This window comes from Anarrhichthys ocellatus, unplaced genomic scaffold, assembly GCF_004355925.1.
Source record: "Anarrhichthys ocellatus isolate YVR2014 unplaced genomic scaffold, GSC_Weel_1.0 scaffold150, whole genome shotgun sequence".
Classification (NCBI taxonomy): Eukaryota; Metazoa; Chordata; class Actinopteri; order Perciformes; family Anarhichadidae; genus Anarrhichthys; species Anarrhichthys ocellatus.
The window spans coordinates 393,500-413,688 of NW_022280180.1; the positions used below are offsets into that span (position 1 = coordinate 393,500).

Here is a 20,189-nt window from a genome sequence, read left to right on the forward strand (position 1 = left end):
TGAACTGTCCCTTGAACATGCTCTGATCACATGCTCTGAATTAGGCACCTTCTTGAACTTGCACCTGAAGTCCAAAATGACGCTTCTTGTTAAATGATGCTAGTATTTTTATGTTATATTATGTGTTGTTAGTGCGGTTCTTGGTGCTCCTTTTATAGTCTTTTGTGCAAAGTGAATGCCCCTCGGGGCAATAAAGGTTTCATTCATATGGATGTGGAATCATTTTGGCCGTGCCATTGCTCAGTCTCCAGCAGCAGACTTCTGTGATTAGAACCGTTGAAGCTGTAAGGACTGTGTATGACTGTATAACAGGGTGCTGTTAAGCTGGAAAGTCTACATGTAATAATGCTTGAAAGAGCTGCATGAGAAAGAAGCCTCCTGAGAGCTGATGATTGCCAGAGGAATAGTCACCATTATAGAGATATCGTGAAAATAAAAAAGCCCACTGACATGAACACAGAGAGCTCTCAGTGTGCAGGCCCCGCAGAGCTCCTCGTTTTATGGGCACAAATGATGTCTTATGATCTCAACAGGCTTCTCTTTGTACTGAGGAGAAAGACTATCATTCTAGTAAAGTTGTGCCCAATGTTTTCAAATGACTCCTCCTGCCATCCTATAAAAGAGGCTGATATAACTGCACGGGCTGGATTTAGCTTTTTTTCTGATTCATTCTGAATGTTACCCTTTCACGTACAAATTATGACAACCTCATTATTCCTCTTTAGACATAAACACCACTGTGGTGGCAGATGTTATGCCATCAAAGCTCATACATAAACAGGGGAAAGGGCTTTGGGCTAGCTGTCTACTGTAGTGCCCACTATGTGTGAAAGGGTTTGAAGGATCTATCTGTCACACAAACGCAGACCCTAAAGGTGGAGATCCACCAAATTCGTTGATGTGAAGTCGACTGATCCTGTTCACTTTTAATTGAGAGCAAGAGCCGGCCGTGCGTTGCATGATGGAGACGACACGGCGAGTTGACTGACCATTCGCCGTATATGTATTGGCATAGTCATGACTTGACCTCAGCTTCATGCAAATGAGGTTTGTCCCTTGCAAGGCAGCAGGCCTCACAAAAGTCAGATCAAAACAGTCCAGCTAGGCAGCGCTGGTCAGAAATGAAATCAATACTCTGTTACGGCGCTGCCTATCTGTCGACTCAAATGTTTTCAGACACATATTTTATTGTGCTGTTTGGGTGTTAAATGAGACAGCTGTCACCCGACCACCAAGTTGAAAACAGTCGAGCCCACCCGCCTACAAACCAGACCGTTTAGTTTCCATTTTGTTGGCCAGATTTGGTGCATTAATGGTGCATAAATCAGAATCAGCGTTATTGGCCATGTACGCTTACGCATACAAGGAATTTGACTCCGGTTTTTCTTTGCTCTCTACGTACATACACAGAATTTACAATAAACAGGAAAGATGCAAGCATAAACATTTAACAACTATGTACAATATAAATATATATTCAAAAATATATATTCAAAAAGTGTATATATACTGTATATATGAACATAGCCCTATACAACAATACAACAACAGTGCCAATGGAATTAAGGTAATAGTGCAACCAGTGGTGGGTCATGCATTTCATACCTGGGCCTTCACTGCTGTCCTGCAGCTGAGCTACCTCCTAATAAACTCATGATAGCGCCACAGCTAGGGTAATTTGTTTCTAGGGGTGTAACATCACGTATTCGTATTAAACCGTTCGGTACGAGGCTTACGAACCGAACAATACGTTTGAATAATACTAGTGCATTTGGAAAATGCAGAAGCTTAAATTGTGGGAAATATAATGTTTTCTGCGCTCACATAGGAGACAACGGGCTGTGTGACCTCTGAACCCGGAACAAAAAAAAAACAAAAAAACAAAAACAGCTGAGGCACCGCGTGTGTACTGGGAGGCTATGCTAACTAGCTTAACGGGAAAACAACAGCAGAACACGCATTCTGCTACACACTGGAGGGCCATTCAGATACTAGATGTAAAAAAACAAACGCAGTTGACTTAAAGACAAACTCCATCCTCCTTTCTTTGTTGACTAAGAGTTTAATCCCACGGTTAAATCCCAACTCACAAATCTGTTTCTCCTCCTTCAGCCATTGAGTGTTAAAAAACAAAGCTAGATAAAATAATAATAATCTACACCAAGCAAAATGCAAAAAATGTCATAATTTCTTCCATATCTTTCAATTTGAACTCTTACTACTCCGACTAAGCTTCGCCAGCTTCCTTAAATTTCGTTTCATGATAGTCACGTGCTCACCAACTGACCAATCACAGCGCACGCTGCACCTCACTGCAGAGCTGCACATATTGCTGACATACTTGTAGGCCAGCTAGCAGACTCTGACATGTCAAAGAATACGCCCAACATGTCAAACTAAAGATCTGATTGGTTGAACACCATGACAATCAACAATATCGTCCCCATTCACTTAAACTGCACATGGATTCACTTGAGAGTCTGCAGGCCTCTGCCTCTGTTCTTACCTAGAGACACAGAGGTGAAATCTGATTGGATAAAAGCTCTACTTCGTCAACCTGCTGACAGCGGCGTCGGATCAGAAGGCGCTTCCATGTGTCGTTCTAGAGCTCGTGGACAAACAGCGTTCTTTGTTGTTCTACAGCACACACGCAAGGATTTTAGCATTTACAGCTAATAATTCTTGTAACCCATCCTCCAGCTGAGAGTGTCATCACAGACAGATTACCATTTGAAATGTGGTGCTGAAACGTCAGATAGGTGAGCGGTTTTCAGGCTGCCACTTGCCTTTGCAGGTGTCCAGAGTCACTGCAGGCTTCATTATCTCTGAGCAAACAGCCCTGCTGACTTAGTCTAATGTATTCAAATGCTAACACGGTTGCACCTCTGACAACAGCTGATAATGGCAGTTTAGCTGCCGTTGTGTCATTTACACAGGAACCCTCTGGCTGTGGGAGAGCACCCTTAGATTTACTGCACTCCGCAGCAGAAATGCTCCTGTAAAAAAAATGACAAACAGTCGTCCCACACTGAGAGGCTTGTGTCGACTTCAAAGATGAACTCATTCACAAGAGCAACCGTGCAAACCACACGTTTCACCACAGGGTTGATCAGCCTTGATTTACAATAATCTTACGCGCAAAGAGCAAATATTCAGGCATCCAACCCATATCGATCAATCGCAGGTGCATCCGGTGAGGGGGTGGGTGGCAAGAAAGGGCCGGAACTGCTTCTCTTGTGTGGATTTTGGCGGTCCCTTTAGACAAAGTGGTAGTGTTTCTGAAACAGAGTCCCTTTTGAAAACCTTTCATTTTACTGCAGCAGAGTCTGCCCTGCTCAGTCCTGGTTCTGGTTCTGGGTCTCCTGTGTCTCCCTTCCCTCCAGCGGGCCCAGCAATCCGACCTCAGATGCTGCTGCTGGGGGTTGAGCTCTCCTCCTACCACCGGAGCTTCAGACTGCAGGTCGAAGGCTGCAGTGAAGCCGGATCTGGGTAGCTGCTGGAGGGAAGGGAGGCACACAACTCACTTTTTGGTGAACCTGCGCGATTTTGTCTGATTTCACGCAAAATCCAGTGGCACCAATGACGAGCATTAAAAATAACTATATAGAAATAACCAATCTTCTCACTGATGGTCTCATTTAATATGTAATTCATGTAGAGGCGTCAGTATTCAATTGAGACAGTATCCTTTAAATAGAGGCAAATACGTTATGTTGTCTTTTAGTAGATGGTTAACCATACAGTGTGCACTTCCATTGTTGTCCGACAGGCGGGTTCTGTTCAAAACAGCTGCCGGCTGCTGCAGGAAACGATGACCCGAAACAGGTGTATAGTAGTTCCGCAGTAAACTAGAACAATGAGCTGAAAGAGGCCATGAAACTCTGCAGAACTCAGCGGAGCTGTCGTAGTACTATTTCACGTAGTCGGCCTGTTTCTCTAGCAGGGGATGATCCATCAGCCCACCGGAGACAGCGCATGGCAGCCTATTGGCCGTCTCATCGCAGACTTTCATTGTAATCAGATGGACAAGCTCTGGCCTTGTCAGCTCAGCAGCGGGCTCACCTGTCAGTCTGCCCGCACAAAGCTCCAGCACACTGCTTTGTTGTGCTGACTGCTAACACTGTTAGCAGTTACACTGACTGCCTGTGCAAAAGGCTTGTGGACCGGGGTTAACCTGTGCTCACACAGCAGTATTCTGGTGTTGATAAAAACAAAAACATGTCCTTGAAATATCATTTGGTGAGTTTCCTAAATCTGCACCCATCCCTTCTTTTACTAGCAAATCCCTGGAAAACACTGGATGGAGGAAGTTAATATCAAATAAAGCCAAAGTGAGATCTAAATATCCTGACGGAAGCAGTAAGGCCTCTGGAGGCTCAGCGCCGCACAACCCAGGAGGATTAGCATTCTGCCAACACACCACAAGCTCTGTCGCACACTGAGTTCAGCAAGAGGGAAGGCTCACGTTTGATTTCCCAGGCTGCACAGAAAAGGTCTGTGTGAGGAACAGCTCCTCCCTGACCCTCCACAAATCTGATCTGATTCTGACAAGAACGGGATTGTCAGAGAGCTGACAAGGTTCATTCCACTGATAGAAAGCCCAAATCATGCATTAACGGCCTTTAGACACCGTTAAAGGCAGCATTTTAAAATTACTTAGAGTAGAGTGGCATAAAAAGCGGCGTTTTGATATAAAATGTGGGAAAATTGATGTATTTATGGGCAATTTCAGCTTTCCATAGAGCAGAGTAGAGAGACAATTATGGGACGCTTCTGAAAGGCCTTTCTAGAATCACAAGCATAAAGCATAAATCATATAGTCTATTGTGGCCATGTTCGCTCCGGCGCAGACACACCCAGTGGACTCTGGGCGTCATGCGTATAATAGCGTAAATATCTGTAAGTAAAGCCTGTTAGGCAAATTTACATAACGATTCCAAAAATGTCAGCAATTCTTACTGTTATTCAAACATCCCCCCACATAGTCTACTTACAAGTGTCTATGTGAAGTTGTTGTTTTATCTTTTTAATGGGATTGTTTTGTTACATAGTTTTGCATTCAGGAAAAAGGCCCCGCAGAGGTTGTACTTCCTGCTCCAGCTCAGGAAGTACAACCTGCCTCAGAAGCTGCTGATTCTGTTCTACTCCACCATCATGCAGTCTGTTCTCTGTTCCTCCATCACTGTGTGGTTTGGATCGCCCACCAAACAGGACAGAAACAGACTGCAACGGATTGTCAGGTCTGCAGAGAGGATCATTGGTTCCAGCCTGCCCTCCATCCTGGACTTGTTCACCTCCAGAGTCAGGAAATGGTCTGAAAGATCACTGCAGACCATCACACCCTGTTCACCTCCTCCCCTCTGGTAGGAGCTACAGAGCTCTGTACGCCAAAACCACCAGACACAGGAACAGCTTCTCTCTGCCGTCACTTTGATGATCAATGAATCAGTCATACTGCACTACTACCTCTGCTGCACAGTAATACCACAGAGAACAAAAAGCTCACCTGGAACACAAACAGCGCTTCCTTTCATGTGACCTCTGACCTCATTTCCTCCTGCTGTAGCTGAGACATCCATCAGCATTTGGAAGCTGTCAGAACAAACATGAGCCCGAAAAAGAGAAATCAATGTAATGCCCCGCCTGGGTCTGCCGACCCATTGTGGGCTTGTTAGTGTGCAGACGTATGGTGGTCTGCTTTTCAATTCCCTGCCCTCGCTGAGAATCCGTGCCGTCTGGTCTGCTGGCGGCCTCATTAACAACAGGTGGGTGTCTGAGCACACACACGTGTCCAGTAGCTGCGTCTGTGTTTGTGTGTGTGTGTGTGTGTGTGTGTATGTGTGTGTGTGTGTGTGTATGTGTCAACGTCACTGGAAATGAAGGAAGTGAAATGCTCCCTGATCTGGGGGCCGTATCACTACAATAATGACTTCATTAGCCGGCTACAAAGAGCGCTGAAGAATGCCAGTATCAGACTGACTTGGTTGATCAGTTTACAGCTTCTCAGTTAGGCGTAAGAACCAGCATCGCTTTTAGACTGAAGCTGTGCTATAACTGTAGTCTTGACCACTGGACGCTGCTGAGGCCCAGGCCGTATTGCTATGCCCGCTGGAGGGAAGGGAGGCACGGGAGAACCAGAACTGGGCGGAGCAAACCCCTGCTGCAGTAAAATGAGAGGGTTTCTAGAGTGAAACACCACTTTTGTCCACAGAGACCGACAAGTCAATCCAAAATGAAAGCTCCTTATAGTAACTTTAAAACTACATCACCAAGCATGCATGTAGAAGTAAGGAGAATGTTGCTGCAGAAATTGAAACATTGTTACAATTAATTTCTGATGCATCTAGTGCATGGTTTAATTCGAATACCAAGACCTTCAATAAACATGCTACAGATACCAGAGTTAGCCATAAGCTATAATTCTTTACAAACTGAAGAGAACAAAAGGGGATTGCATTCAAAATAACAACATATTATTTTGCTGTGATTGGAGGAAAACACTCCAATTATATGACACCATTTTATATACACATTTTTTTGCAATTCATACTTTTAAATTAATATTTTATGGTTAAACACGATTTTTGAAAATCTTTCTAGATACTTGTGTAAATTATTTAATTGTGATACTTATTGGATGCATTATTTTGGCCGCCTTTCATAAAACTCCAAACTTGGAGAGCACTCTGTATGAAATGAGCTCATTGTGTGAGGAGAGCTGCAATCCTCTAGGGCAGACCTGGGCATTGTACGCTCGCGGGCCACATCCGGCCCGCGAGCTGTTGCCGTCCGGCCCGCAGGAGGTCATTGGGAAATTAGGAATAAAACGTAAATAAGTGCACATCATGCACAGAGTAGAGCTGCATTGCTTTTATTTTGAAGGCGACTTTTGTTGTTTTTTTTCTGCTCAAATGACGTATGTTAGTGAAGGTGTGTGAGCAGCAGCGTCACTGCAATGTGTTGGCCAACTGAGTTTATGGAGATGCGAGTTAGCTGTTAGCCCTCAAACATGTCAGCCTGTGTTAAAAAAGAGAGACTGACACAGAGTGTAGAGTTTTAACAAAACATGGACTTTAAAGTGTTTTTTACTGAAGTCAAAGGTAAAGCCGTGTGCTTAGTTTGCAAAGAACAAGTCGCAGTGTTGAAGGATTACAATTTGAATCGTCATTACGAGAAGAAACACGCGGAGAAATACGAAACATTGAGTGATGCAGAGCGGACACCGACGTCTGAGGCTTTGCTCGCTAAGCTGCTAAAGCAACAAGGCCTTTTTACCAAGCTTCACACATCCAGGGATGCAGCCGCCAACACCAGCTTTGTGACGTCACACACAATTGCAAAAACCAGTCAGCCATTCTCTGATGGGGAGTTTATCAGAGAGTGTTTGGTGGACTCTGTTGCACTACTAGGCCCCCAGAATAAAGAGGCATTGGAGAATGTGCAGCTCTCCAGGCGCACCGTAACGAGGAGGATCGAGGACATCGAGGGACATCTGGAGCTTCAGCTGCAAAGAAAAGCAGACCATTTCCAACTCTTCTCCTTGGCTCTGGACGAGAGCGACACAGCAAGTTACTCATCTGTGTAGGTGGGATAACGAAAGACTTGGTGATTACAGAGGAGCTGCAGCAATGCAGTCAATGAAAGGGACGACGGGGAGTGATGTGTTCACGGAGGTAGATGCTTCCACAAGCTGGGACTGAAATGGGACAAACTGGCACGTGTCACAACCGATGGTTGTCCAAATCTGACGGGGAGAAATGTCGGACTTTTGAAGCGGATGCAAGATAAAGTGACTGAAATCAACCCAGAGCTGAACTTGGTATGTTTGCATTGTGTTATACATCAGAATGTGCTCAAACTTAACCATGTTACTGATGATGTAACTAAAATAGTTGACGTCATCAGGGCACGAGCATTGAATCACAGACAGTGTGTTGCACTCTTGGAGCAGCATGAGACTGAACACAGTGACAGAGGCTAACACACAGCTGTCAGTGGCTCAGCCTGGGCAAAGTGCTTCAAAGAGTTCAGGACCTGAGAGCAGAGATTCAAGAGCTCTGTGAGAAGAAAGGCAAGAACATCCCAGAGCTCTTTGATGTAAGCTGGATGACAGAGTTTGCATTTGCTGTTGATGTGGCTGCACTAATGAATGATCTGAATACCAAACTGCAAGGCAAGGGCCTCTCTGCACATGACATGCAGCCTGGTGAAGGCTTTCATGACTACGTTGCAGGTAACACTCTCACCCACCTGCACACCCTGAAAGAAGCCACACCATCAGTTGAACATCTCCACAGGTATCATCCATGTTAGGGGCACTGCATGGTGAGTTTAAGGCCATTTCAAGACTTCACAACAGTTGAGAGTGAAACATGATGTCTTCTCCTTCACGTGCAGTGTGGATGATGCTCCCAGTGATGTTCAGCTCCAGCTCATTGACCTGCAGTCTGATGCAGTACTGCAGAGCACTTTAAGTCAGTATCACTGCTGGATCTATATTCTTCTCTCAAAGAGGAGAACCTTCCACACATGAGGAGGCATGCTCAGAAGATGTTGCTTCTCTTTGGATCGACCTCCATCTGTGAACAAACATTCTCTGTGATGAAGTTGAACAAATCCAGATCCAGATCCTCTCTCACTGACATCAGCTGTCAGCTGTCCTTCACATCTCAGCTCACACACAGCCTGACTTCAGTCACTCGTTGGAGCCCAACACAGACCAGATTTGTCCACTGAGCTGACGAACAGAAAGAGGTCATTTGTATCGTAATAGTTATAGTAATAAAAGTACTAATTAACAGCAACATGATCCCCGTCGGTGTTCTACTATTATATATGGATATTACAAATGTATATGAGTTTGGATTATTGCTGCTGCAGATGTTTACGGTGGAGCTCATTTTAACTCTTTTATACTCTGTTGGTCAGTTTGTGTAGTTAAAGGTTTGAAACATTATAATGTGCAAAGTAACTAGTAACTAAAGCTGGCAGACTAATGTAGTGGAGTAACAAGTACAATATTTCCCTCTGAGATGTAGTGGAGTAGAAGTACAAAGTTGAATAAAATAGAAATACTCAAGTAAAGTACCTTGAATTTGTACATGATTTAAGCACATATACTAGTTACATTCCACCACTGATCATAACATTTACTCTCACCACTCACAGCTCATCAACACCAAACAACATACTGCTTTATATAAAGAGGTGGAATAACACTGAGCAGGACTGAGTTCAGTCTGTTGGTCCGGCCCTGTTCCTCATGCGGCCCCTTGGGAGAAAGAGTTGCCCCCCCCCCTGCTCTAAAGGGAAGTGGCAGCCCGTTTCACAACTCAACACACTACACGACGTACAAATGGATACAAAACGTCTTTCTGCTGACGGTTCACTGTGTGCGCCGCCATGTTTCTGTGACGTCAGGATTGTTCATTCCGGAGAAGTGGCCCGGGAAAGCTTCCCGGTCCGATTTCCAATTCCCCTTAAACTCATCGCCACTTGTCGCCCACACGCGCATGGGGGAAGTAATCCATCAGGACTTTCTTCCTGCGCGTGCGCATTTCACAGACCAGGAAGCACGCTGCTTCCAGTCATGTGACAATAATACAACTCTCCGTGTGGTCGGTCAGACGCTGTAAAACGTGCAACTTCTGTTTATACTCTTTTTGGTAACTATTTGCAAGGTAAATATATGAATATTAATACAGAACGTCACAAGGAGAATGTAAGCACGTGGGGATAAAGACCACTTTTTAAAGCAGTGCTAAGCTAGCGACATACTGTGTAGTCTGTACCTCATGTATGGTTTTTCCTAAAACATGTCAGCACAGATGGTTGCACATGAATCCGATCTGAACAGGTCCGTGCTCCGCTCTATAATGCCGCCTAACTGTGGCGGACTTAACGCAGGTCTCCCCCGGCTGCTATCGGGGTGAAAGTCCAGCTCGCAGACTGAACGTCGGGTCGTTGGCCTCTGCAGTGTGAACCAGGATGGCTCCGCTGAAGTTCTGCGCGAACCTCTCCTGGCTGTTCACGGAGCTGCCGGACTTCAGCCAGAGGATGTACGCGGCTGCCTCGGCGGGCTTTCGGGCGGTGGAAGCCGGCTGGCTGTACGACTCCGAGCTGCAGGAGCTGCAGAGAGCCAGAGAGGCTACAGGGGTGGAGGTGATCCTCATCAACACCCCGCCCGGTAACGACTGCAACATGGGCAACGCGCGCGCGCACACACACGTTCAGTCAGAAGCTGTTTATTTTTACCAGACTGTACTGATACTTCCATGCGTAATAATGATTAGATGATGATGATGATGATGATGGGAATAAAGGATGAATGTGTTGCAGGAAATGTAAAGGCAGGCGATCTGGGTCTTGGTGCTGTTCCCGGAAGAGAGGCAGAGTTCAGACAGGGTCTGGATCTGGCTTTGAAGTATGCAAGAGCTTTGCACTGCAAAAGGTGAGAGTAAAAGTAACTCTTGTGTTTTCACCCTAAAGTCCCGCCCTGAAAATCAGTGTGCAGTGTAACGAATCTGCATGTGCACACAAGGAAAGAGAGTTTGTACAGCACATTTCAACAACAGGTACTGCAACATGCTGTTTGTGGACCAGGTTTTTATTAATTCTCTCTCTCTACTCTGCTCAGCCCCAAACTGTCCCCCAGACTTTTATGCTGAAAAACAGCCCCAGTGCCTGGTTTCCTCCAGACATGATGCATAGAATTGAGGCCAAACAGTTCAGTCTTGGTTCCACCAGCCAGAGAGTCTAGTTTCTCTCAGTCTGAGAGTCCTTTAGGTGCTAGACTGACCATCGGGTTCTGGGTCACTTCTCTAACCTCTGGTCTCTTGTCTCCGGCCGGGCTACCAGCTGTAACAAGAGTCCTGGTTGTTCCAAACTTCTTGGGGCCACTTTGCTCTCGGGAACCTTCAATGCAGCACAAAGCTTTTGTAGCCTTCCCTTAGATGTGAACCTCCACACATTCCTGTCTCTGAGATACTTTGACCTCATGGCTTGCTTTTGGCTCTGATGTGTCTCAGCTGTGAGATCTTCTACCTACAAGTGTGTGTGTTTCCAAATCATGTCAACTGAACTGCTGGAGGTGAAGAAGCGTCTCTAAGATGAGCTGAGTTTTAAGGGTCAGGGGCAGAAAACAAAGAGTTCAATTATAATCACGCGCCTAGAAACTGTTATTGTTTTTACTGCTGCTGAGACAGATCTTTAAAGCAGAGTTCTTCATATTTGTGTATGAAGTATTTTTCTATGAACTCTTCAGGATCCACCTGATGGCGGGGAGGGTTCCCGCCGGCTCACACAGAAGAGAGGTTAACGAGGAGATGGAGGACATCTTTGTGGAGAACCTAAACTATGCTGCTGATATCCTCTCAAAGGTCGGTGACCTTTTCTGTCCAACATCTCAGCAGGATGGACCAAGAGAAACAGGATTTCTGCAGAAAGATAGTGGGACAGAGAAAGTAGAATGTATATGTAAGATTAAAACATATGGAAGATGTTTAAATATGATTCAAAGTATATCCACTCTGTCCAAATCAAAAGCAAGCGTGTAACATGAGTAACACGCTTGCTACTACTACTATACCATCACACAACTCATCACCTTATCAAAAAGATTTGAATAAATGATTAATAATGCATTTATCTTCAGGATTCAGGATTATTTGATCCCATCGACACTTTCAGGCTTTTATTAGTTTCTGACTCTGAGAAAATACACAACTGATTTAACCAAATCACACACATGTTGGTGATTCTGTGATCTTGTTTTGATAACTAAGGTAATAACTAAGGTAATAACTAAGGTAATATTTGTCTTTACTTCCATTCACTGGGCCTGCCCTGAATCAGTCTTAAAGCTCGGGTGTAGAGAGGAAACGACAGAAGACACGATGACGAGCAGCACAGGCGCTGCATCACACGAGTGTTTCCTTTTCCGTTATGATTTCTCTCTAGAATATTGTGGTATTCATATAGCTGCTGCACTGTAGGCATACAACGTGTCATATTCGATCAGTTAACATCACACCGCCCTCATTGAATGGTTCCTAATGTAGATGACGATGCTCCTGCTCCTCACAGGAAGGAATCACTGGTTTGATTGAGCCAATCAACACGAGGATAACAGACCCCAGGTACTTCCTGGACTCTCCTCATCAGGGTAAGACTCTGAGACAACACCGCCTCTAAGAGTCAAAGTCACGCCAACGAGGCAAATGCAACAAAAGTGTTGGGAAATGATGAAATGTGACCGTAGGAAACACACAGGGTGTTTCATGTATTCATCAGTTATTCATTTCAGAATGGTAAGAGTGTTGATTTGAGAACCAGGAGCTGTCCACAGGAGAACGATTATCAGTTTACGCTCTTCTATTGGTTATTAGATGGTGGATCATTATTTGATTGGGCTTTTCAAATCAGTTATTGTCCAATATCTCAATGTTTATGATGCATTCCAGATGTAGTTGTGATGGGCGGAGGCCTACCGGCTTATATTTCTGACGCCAAACATAAACATGCACAGTGGACATGGTCGATACAACTGAGAAACTCTAAACTACTGTGAGGCAGCATTTATACCATGAGGGGTCGCGTCATATCTAGTCACAACTTTCAACAGCTCTTGAACTTTGGTCCTCATATGAATGCAAGTGTGTGAATGAGGAAATGAATGAGGATGTCCTTTACATGTCATTTTTGATATGACATGTAAAGCTGGCCAGTAATAAGTCATTTAGCCCCATTAACATATTGTGATGCAAGTGCACGGCACATTCTGGAATTTAATGTCAAATGAAACACACCGAGCTCTGCAGAACCGATGCTGCAGATCTTGTTAGTGTCAGATTTCATGTCTGCTACCTGCATGAGTCGCATCTCAGCTCGTCCTCATGTTTGTGTCTGCAGCAGCTGCAATTCTGGAGAAGGTTGGAAAGCCAAACATCAAGCTGCAAATGGTGGGTGCTCCTGGAAAATAAAGGAACGAGAAAAGAGAAGATAGAACTCTGGACGTAACAGATGTGCAAACTGTTTCAGGACATCTTTCACTGGCAGATAATGGATGGAAACCTGACGCAGAACATACACAAGTATTTACCCATCATCGGTGAGTAAGATGATATTGTGATCGAATCCTTCAGCCTTGGTGACCAGTGACCCCATTTCTTCCAGGCATCTTATGTATTTCATCTAAATTCCTCTTTTCATCCCCCAACTCATCTGGTGTCCTTTAGATATGGTGGATTGATATTTACCCTTCATTACAGTCAGTGATCTCAAATGAGTTTATTGATATTATAACCCTGTTGAACTAGGCTGCAACAGATGGTCTGTTCGGGTGACACCTTTTATACTACACACGTTGCTAATGTTAAAGCTGTTCCACACAGAGACACGATCTAAGAGGGTCTGCTTTAGGTTCGTATTTAAATGTCTTCTGGTTAGCGCTGGAGTCGAGCAACAATGACGAACTCAGAGGACGGTGAGTTTAAATCATCCGCCCAAATCAAATACTTCTCAGATTCAGAGACGAGTCCATGTAGCTGTCTTTCATTTTAATGATGTATTGTCTCATCCACCTTTTTTCCATCTTTGCTATTCTGGAACAACTCATCCGCTATTATTCAGAACGTACATGTTTCAGCTACATCTGCTCTCCACGCTTCTTTAGTACCAGTCGTCCACCGCTGGCTGTCAGCTGTTGGCTCGTATCTAGAGGGTGACCCAGTGCGAGAGGGTTGAGTTTGGGGAAACGGCCTCGCGTGGTTGGGCAGCGAGTCGCAGGAGAGTTTTCACACATTTTGCAGTTTTTGTTGTTGCTGTGACTCAGATAATTCAATCAATACGATGTAGAAGACTTTGGATCAGAGACGTGGGGGACTCATGCTGTTTAATCAGTGACACATGCAGCTGTAATGATGAGACCAGAGAGCAGGCTCAGAGCTTCTGGAGCTAATAAAGATGGACTCTTCCTCAGGTCATGTTCAGATGGCTCAGGTTCCCGGCAGGAATGAGCCCAACAGTGCTGGAGAGCTCAACTACAGCTACCTGTTCACCACACTGGAGAACCTCCACTACCAGGGATACGTCGGCTGTGAATACAGGCCACTAGGTGAGTGCTCTTTTTATTCAATATATTATGGCACCCAATTAGAAAATGTATATCTATACATGTTTCTAATGATCTCTGTCCTCTTCAGGCTCCACAGAGGAGGGTCTGGGTTGGATGGAAGATTATGGCAAAACCAGCAAGTGATGAGCAGGTGACCAGTCACAACGCGGTGCACGATTCACCTGCTTAATGGCAGACGTCTTATACGAGTTCACTTCTTCTACCAGGGCTAACTCTCCTCTTTTTCCTCTGAACAGTTTCTAGTGGCCACACAGTGTATTTAAAGTATTTACTGTACTTTGATGTAGTATATTGTATATTTTACTGTTTAAATGACCAGTGGTTCTCTTGCTCTTTGTTATCAAGACACTTTTCTTTCTTTCTCAACTAACATTGGATCAGTTTTTTAATGTATCGGTAAACTATTTGATCATGTATCACTGTCAAAAATAAATAGTGATATCTATCCTAAAAGATGTTGATGAATTCTCTATAAATTGGGAATGTTTGTTGATCATGAAATGTACACATCTCCCCGTTGGTCTTTCTGAAAGTGAACAAAGAAATGAAATGATGCGAGCTCATTGATACAGGTATGGCGGGGGCGTCATCATAGGACATATATCCTAACGGCTGGTCTGATCTTTACTTGAGTTTCAAAGATAAAAAACCTTCCTATTGCTCAAGCAAGTCCTCACCTCACGGCTGTGTTCTATCCCATCACATGGCCCCATCTCATCCCAACTACATCCGTTTAACTGATGATTCAATCAACACTCGCCCGTGCATAGATTTTAAAGCCTTTCAATCATATTTCAGTGTTCATGTTCCCATTTTCATTGGCATTGCCATACAGACATAACAGTGAGGTTGCTATTTTTGTCAGTTATTTTGAGTTTAGGACGGGGCCTCTGCCGTCGTAACCTAGGATGATGGTTCTGGAATAGCTACAGTCCTACTCTTGGTAATAGGACTTGTTTTTCTGAATACAGTTGGGTGAACGGGTTTCCGTAATACTACCTAATGTCACCATAAACTGAGATGAGATAGAGTTTCTGTAATGTTTGATTTACCGATATGCCTGCTGTGATGGTTTATTGTGGAGCTGTAGTTCCCTCTATTCAGAAGCAAAGATGTTCGGAGCATGTGCTCCTCCCTACAGGGAAGTGAAGAGTATGGTTGTAAAGTTAATATACTCCGCATTGAAAGTGAAATTCCACAAAGCGCTCCGTGGGGTCCGCAGCAAAACACCCGCCAAATATGAAGCAGATCAGAGGAGCGCTTCTCGAGATGTGAGAACACACAGACAGATTCCTCACTTTAGAGTCAGAGAGTACGATGTGCTCACCTAGAAACCACCAAACGTTCTCATTCATCCTGCTGCTTTATTGAGCATTTCACATCCTGTATAAAGAGTTCTGTATGTACATCATATACATGATACAGTCAGACAGTGCAGTGTTTGTATTGGAGTCACAATGCTGAGGGCTAACTCCTGACAGTTCACATGATGAATATCCAGTGTTTAACATTCAGACTGAAGTCTCGCTGCTTCACGTCCACAACTGAGCTCAAACATTTGCTTTCCTTCCAGAAAATGTGTAGAAATCCAAAGCTGCCGAGTACGTCATTAATGAGGGGCCTGTGCTCACAATACTGTAGGCTGGCTTCGTGCCCTCTTGTGAATTGGGGTGTGGTTACCAGCCAGCACCCTTCCACAATATACAACACGGCCTCAAACTCATCGCCCCGAACGTGCTTGGGACCATTGGGCTCTGATGACGTGTGGCATGCTATTATACAAATCAGCAGTTCATTTGACACATTTTCCTCCTGTTTCTGCAAAAACCGACTCAGGCACTTTCAGCGCAGAACATCAGGAGTATGTTCACAGAGATCTTCTATGCAGAGCTGATGTTACAACAGCGTCGCTTCAGAGGTTTGGGAATAAAAATAAAAAAGGAGAAAGGCACTTCAGGGCACAAGATATGGCAGTGGCGTTCAAGTGGAGGAAGAGGTTTGACACTTTTGAAAATGGAACATTAAAGCCATCCTACTCTGACGTCCCAGCTGTCTCACTCGCATCAAACACTGAAGAGCTAGCAGGATGCTACGAGAAGGCACACGATCCCAGATAATGAACCAAGCTGTGGAGTATGACACTTGTGCAGAAGAGTTCATTGTTGGGTGCAAACGACTTGTCTTGCGTTATGTTTTGGCATGAAGCATCACAATCAGTAAATCTAAACTGCTGATATACATTTAGGGTAGTTCTCTGTGTCTTCTCTTCTGGCAAAGACCCAAAGGGTTCCTTCACAGTCACGGCGTCACAATGTGTCGGAGCTCAGGACTCCAGGACGTGGTCGAAGACGTAAACCCATCTCATCTACTTTACCACTTTTAGAGCCAATCAGTGAAAAGGTTCTGCGCTCGAGGTCTTCAGACGAACCTCTTCCCTGACAACCCCGAGGACCCGACCCAACAGGGTGTCCGGGTCCACACACAGTGGACCCTCTCAGTTGCAGGTCCAAATCAAACTGCTACGAGAGTTTCATAACATGAGCTGCGACTCGTTTTCTAATCGGCCCGTATTTGTGACAGATGGGTTCGTCATGGGACGTGCAGTTTCAGGCTGGAGGTCTCCTTTGAATGAACGTTATTGAGAACGTCGATGGATAAAACCAAATGAGAACTGTGTGCTAACGTTCAGTGAGCTCCAGGCCGCGGGCCGCTCAGCTCATCCGTACTGTGTGAACGTAGAAGCCGCAGGTTGTAGTCGCTGATTACAACGCGCAGTGTGAGTTAACACAACTTGTCCACCAAACGTTCTGCTAACTTTGCTCAAAGCTTTATATTTTGTCTATATTATAAATGTGAATCCATTTCTTCTGAAGTTAGCAGAGGTGTCCCCCTCCCCCACCTAGTTAGCATGCACTCACTATGTGCACTAGAAGAACTCTACACCTTTGATGTACTTGCTTGTTAACAAAGCGTGCACTTAACTCCCAGCTGCATCGTGAGAGGCATTGAGGATTTAAAGGTGTATCCACTGAAGCAGATCAGAGTAGAGATCATCGTCAGCTGACACTGGAATATCTTCACTTATTCCATCTGGTCATCAATAACTTAAAGGGCCAGTGTGGAGCATTTTGCAGGATCTATTAGCAGAAATGGAATATAATATTGATAACTATGTATCACCTGAACTAAGAATGTTTGTGACTGTGTTATCTCAATGAGTCCTTCATGTTGCAGCGTCATGTTTCTACAGGAGCCCAGAACGGACAAAGCAAACACCGACTCTAGAGAGAGACTTTCATGTTTTTGGTTACCTGAAGGCCACCGTAGTTCTCTGACACACTCGTGAAACTGCGCTAACATTAGCCGTCTGACTTCCGTTGCTCCTTAAGTAGTAGTATTATGGTATGGATGGCCTCTGAGTGAGGCCGGTTGCGTTACCACGGTTTTGCACACTTCGGCTCACGTTACCGCAGTCTTGGAGAAAAGAGGAGCGGAGGCATATTCAGCTGGTTGCAATCTGCAACCACATGGCTAGATGCCATCAAATCCTACACACTGTCCCTTTAACGTGCAAACACATATACTGCCACTGTCCTTCATGGGTTTCATTCCGTATTGTGGACGGTAGCATGGACTTCATCACAGGAACACAGTACACACGGGGGGGGGCATCACACACACTTGAATGCGTAGTTAAAAGCAAGTATATCAGAGGATTAGGCCGATAGTGAACGAGCTGATGGAGGTTTAAACCCACCAGTTAGGAGGCTCTAGTGTGAATCAGGTTTTCTCCAGTGGTTTGGTTCTTGGTTTAGGTTTTTGACGTTGGCACTGACATTAACACAGTAGCGTCCTGTCCTGTCTGATGCTGCTCTTAATGTAGCACTGAGTGGAGCTGCTGGGAGAACATACTGCCACAGAGGATTTTCCCCACATGACCTCGATCCAAAAACTCTACAGACTGCTGCTTCCTGTTTCCATACGTCGGTCAAGATCATGTGGATACGAGTTGAGGTAAGTCCAGCTCTGCTCTACAGCAGACCCGTCCAGAGGTTATAGCAGGCGGTGTTGATGACTGACTCCAGGTGGTGGTACATTGACACCAGCTGGGGAGGAGGGCTGCTGCCGGCCGGCTGCTGCGATGGCAGCGGCTCCCGAAACACGACCTTTAGGCTCTGTAGGAGGAAGGAAACAGTGCTGAGACGTTGGCACTACTACAGTGTAATAATATTACTAATCACGTCGGTGTGATGACCCACTGTTTTTCCAGCCTGGGCGTCCAGAAAGACCAAAACAAAGCAATCAGTGAACTTCTGGTTCAGAACAGCCTGAAAGGAAGACGACAGACGTGGATTAGATGGACATTCAGAAGTAACAAGGATTCATCTTTCTGATCTTCTTCATCATGTTAAACATAAAGGCAATTTTCTTTGGGCGACAATGAAAAGGTTGAATGTTAAAACACAGAGAGAAATGATGGAGCAAACAGGAGCAAGGTGTGCACAGCCTCTGACACGACATAAAGCTTCTCTCCCCAAAGTCCTGTTTGAAAACGTTCTTTTATTCGACACCACAATGTTCCTCAGCACAGAAACACTGGGGTCTGCTAGATAACGGAAGCACTGTTAACTGTAAGCCTGTGTCATGACATTTGGTTATAACATAATATTTATATGTAAGGGTGGTCAAAATGTAAAATACACATCTGCAAATACTATATGTCTAGGGCTTTTATTGTGAAAGGTAGGAAGGTGTAGATCTGGTGTGAGTGATTAACATAAAGATGAACGCTATTATTCCACCGCTGTCATGTTCCTTCATCACCAAGAACACAACGCTGTGCTAACACATGTATGGAGAGCAAAGGCTGCTGCAGGAGCACACAGAGGACACATCTCTAGAGCACAGCGTGGGACTGATGCAAAGTACAAGTGATTGGATTGGCACTAAATACTACACTACCCATAAGTCTTAGCGGCTGTTGCTATGGAGGAGAATCAGAGCTGTTGAGCTCGTCAGGAATGAACGCCGCATCATAGCGGACTCTTTGCACACAAACTATTTAGAAAAACGTGTTAAAAGTTACATCTGACCTCGTCTAAGAGAACGGATAAGAGGGAAGGACAGGAGCGAGAGGTCAGGCTGTTACTGCAGCTCTCTCACTGTCAGTAACTCAGAAGCATCCCATAATTATCCCCCTCAAGATCTAAGTAATCCCTCTAGAGTCCCATCTCACATCTAAACACAGCTCCCTCAGTCCTAACGTGACCCGCACTCTCAATAAAACCATTGTTCACAAGTTTAACATCGCGTAGAAGACAAAGAAATGCTGAGGCCGACATGGAGATGTTACACTTCATCAAGCTTTTGTAAAAGGTAACTGCTGAGGCAGAGCAGGAGCATCGTCTCACCAGGTACTGGATGCCGTTGTCGTCAAAGTGTCTGCAGCTCTGAGGGAAGCGGTTCAGCAGGACTTTGATCAGGCTCTGGTACCAGGCTGGACTCATGGTCAGGAAGCAGTCCTGCAGCGACACATCACACACTGCCGTTATGACTACCATCACAGACTATCTGAGCACAGCGCTTCATTCTGCTCCACACATTCAGTTCAAGTCTAATATCACGACCGTCTGCTTTGCTTTTCTCCAACGGCTGAGCTCCGTGTTAATGAATAGAGTCTGACGCAGCATCATTATATATTGTCATTGATAAATTACACAATGTTTTTAGCATGTACACATCGTCGCAGTCATATAAGCCTCCTATATATTATATATACGCACACATCCAGCTACCTTGTGTGTACACAGAACCACGAGTCAACTAACGCTCGTTCTGCTCATTGTCGACTGAGTTTTGGTTTTTTATGCTTTCTTAAATATCAATGACTTAAAGTTCATCTGTGGTAAACACAGTTTGAATTGGTGCCTTTGTGTGATTTTTTGTGGAGAAACTCAGTTTTCAACACGTTGATTAAATCAACTCATGGATCAGTGGACAGAAGAGGATGGAGTGTGGGTCATGAAGTGTGGGTGTGTCTGTGTGGATGGAGTGT

At 44.9% G+C, this 20,189-nt stretch overlaps 2 protein-coding genes across 4 annotated transcripts in view; one reads left to right on the forward strand and one right to left on the reverse strand.

Moving 5' to 3' along the window:
- Positions 1–9,310: 9,310 nt before the first annotated feature.
- hyi (hydroxypyruvate isomerase) lies at positions 9,311–15,255 on the forward strand. 2 transcript variants are annotated; one of them, XM_031877806.1, is made up of 9 exons: positions 9,311–9,680; positions 9,907–10,186; positions 10,339–10,450; positions 11,264–11,378; positions 12,085–12,163; positions 12,910–12,959; positions 13,039–13,108; positions 13,979–14,113; positions 14,202–15,255. In XM_031877806.1, the coding sequence occupies exons 2-9, from the start codon at positions 9,988–9,990 to the stop codon at positions 14,255–14,257; spliced, it is 816 nt and encodes a 271-aa protein (XP_031733666.1). In that variant the 5' UTR covers positions 9,311–9,680; positions 9,907–9,987; the 3' UTR covers positions 14,258–15,255. The 2 variants fall into 2 exon arrangements, with proteins under 2 accessions (XP_031733666.1, XP_031733664.1); XM_031877804.1 differs by having other exon boundaries at positions 9,311–10,186.
- A 223-nt stretch (positions 15,256–15,478) lies between these two features.
- Positions 15,479–20,189, reverse strand: part of LOC116400134 (KICSTOR complex protein SZT2-like) — a 22,692-nt gene continuing 17,981 nt past the window's right edge. For both annotated transcript variants that reach the window (XM_031877803.1, XM_031877802.1), the window contains 3 exons: positions 19,546–19,656; positions 18,394–18,462; positions 15,479–18,309 (listed from right to left, as the gene is read on the reverse strand). In XM_031877803.1, coding sequence (XP_031733663.1) covers positions 18,166–18,309; positions 18,394–18,462; positions 19,546–19,656 — 324 coding nt within the window. In that variant the 3' untranslated portion in view covers positions 15,479–18,165. The remainder of the gene's footprint in view (positions 18,310–18,393; positions 18,463–19,545; positions 19,657–20,189) is intronic.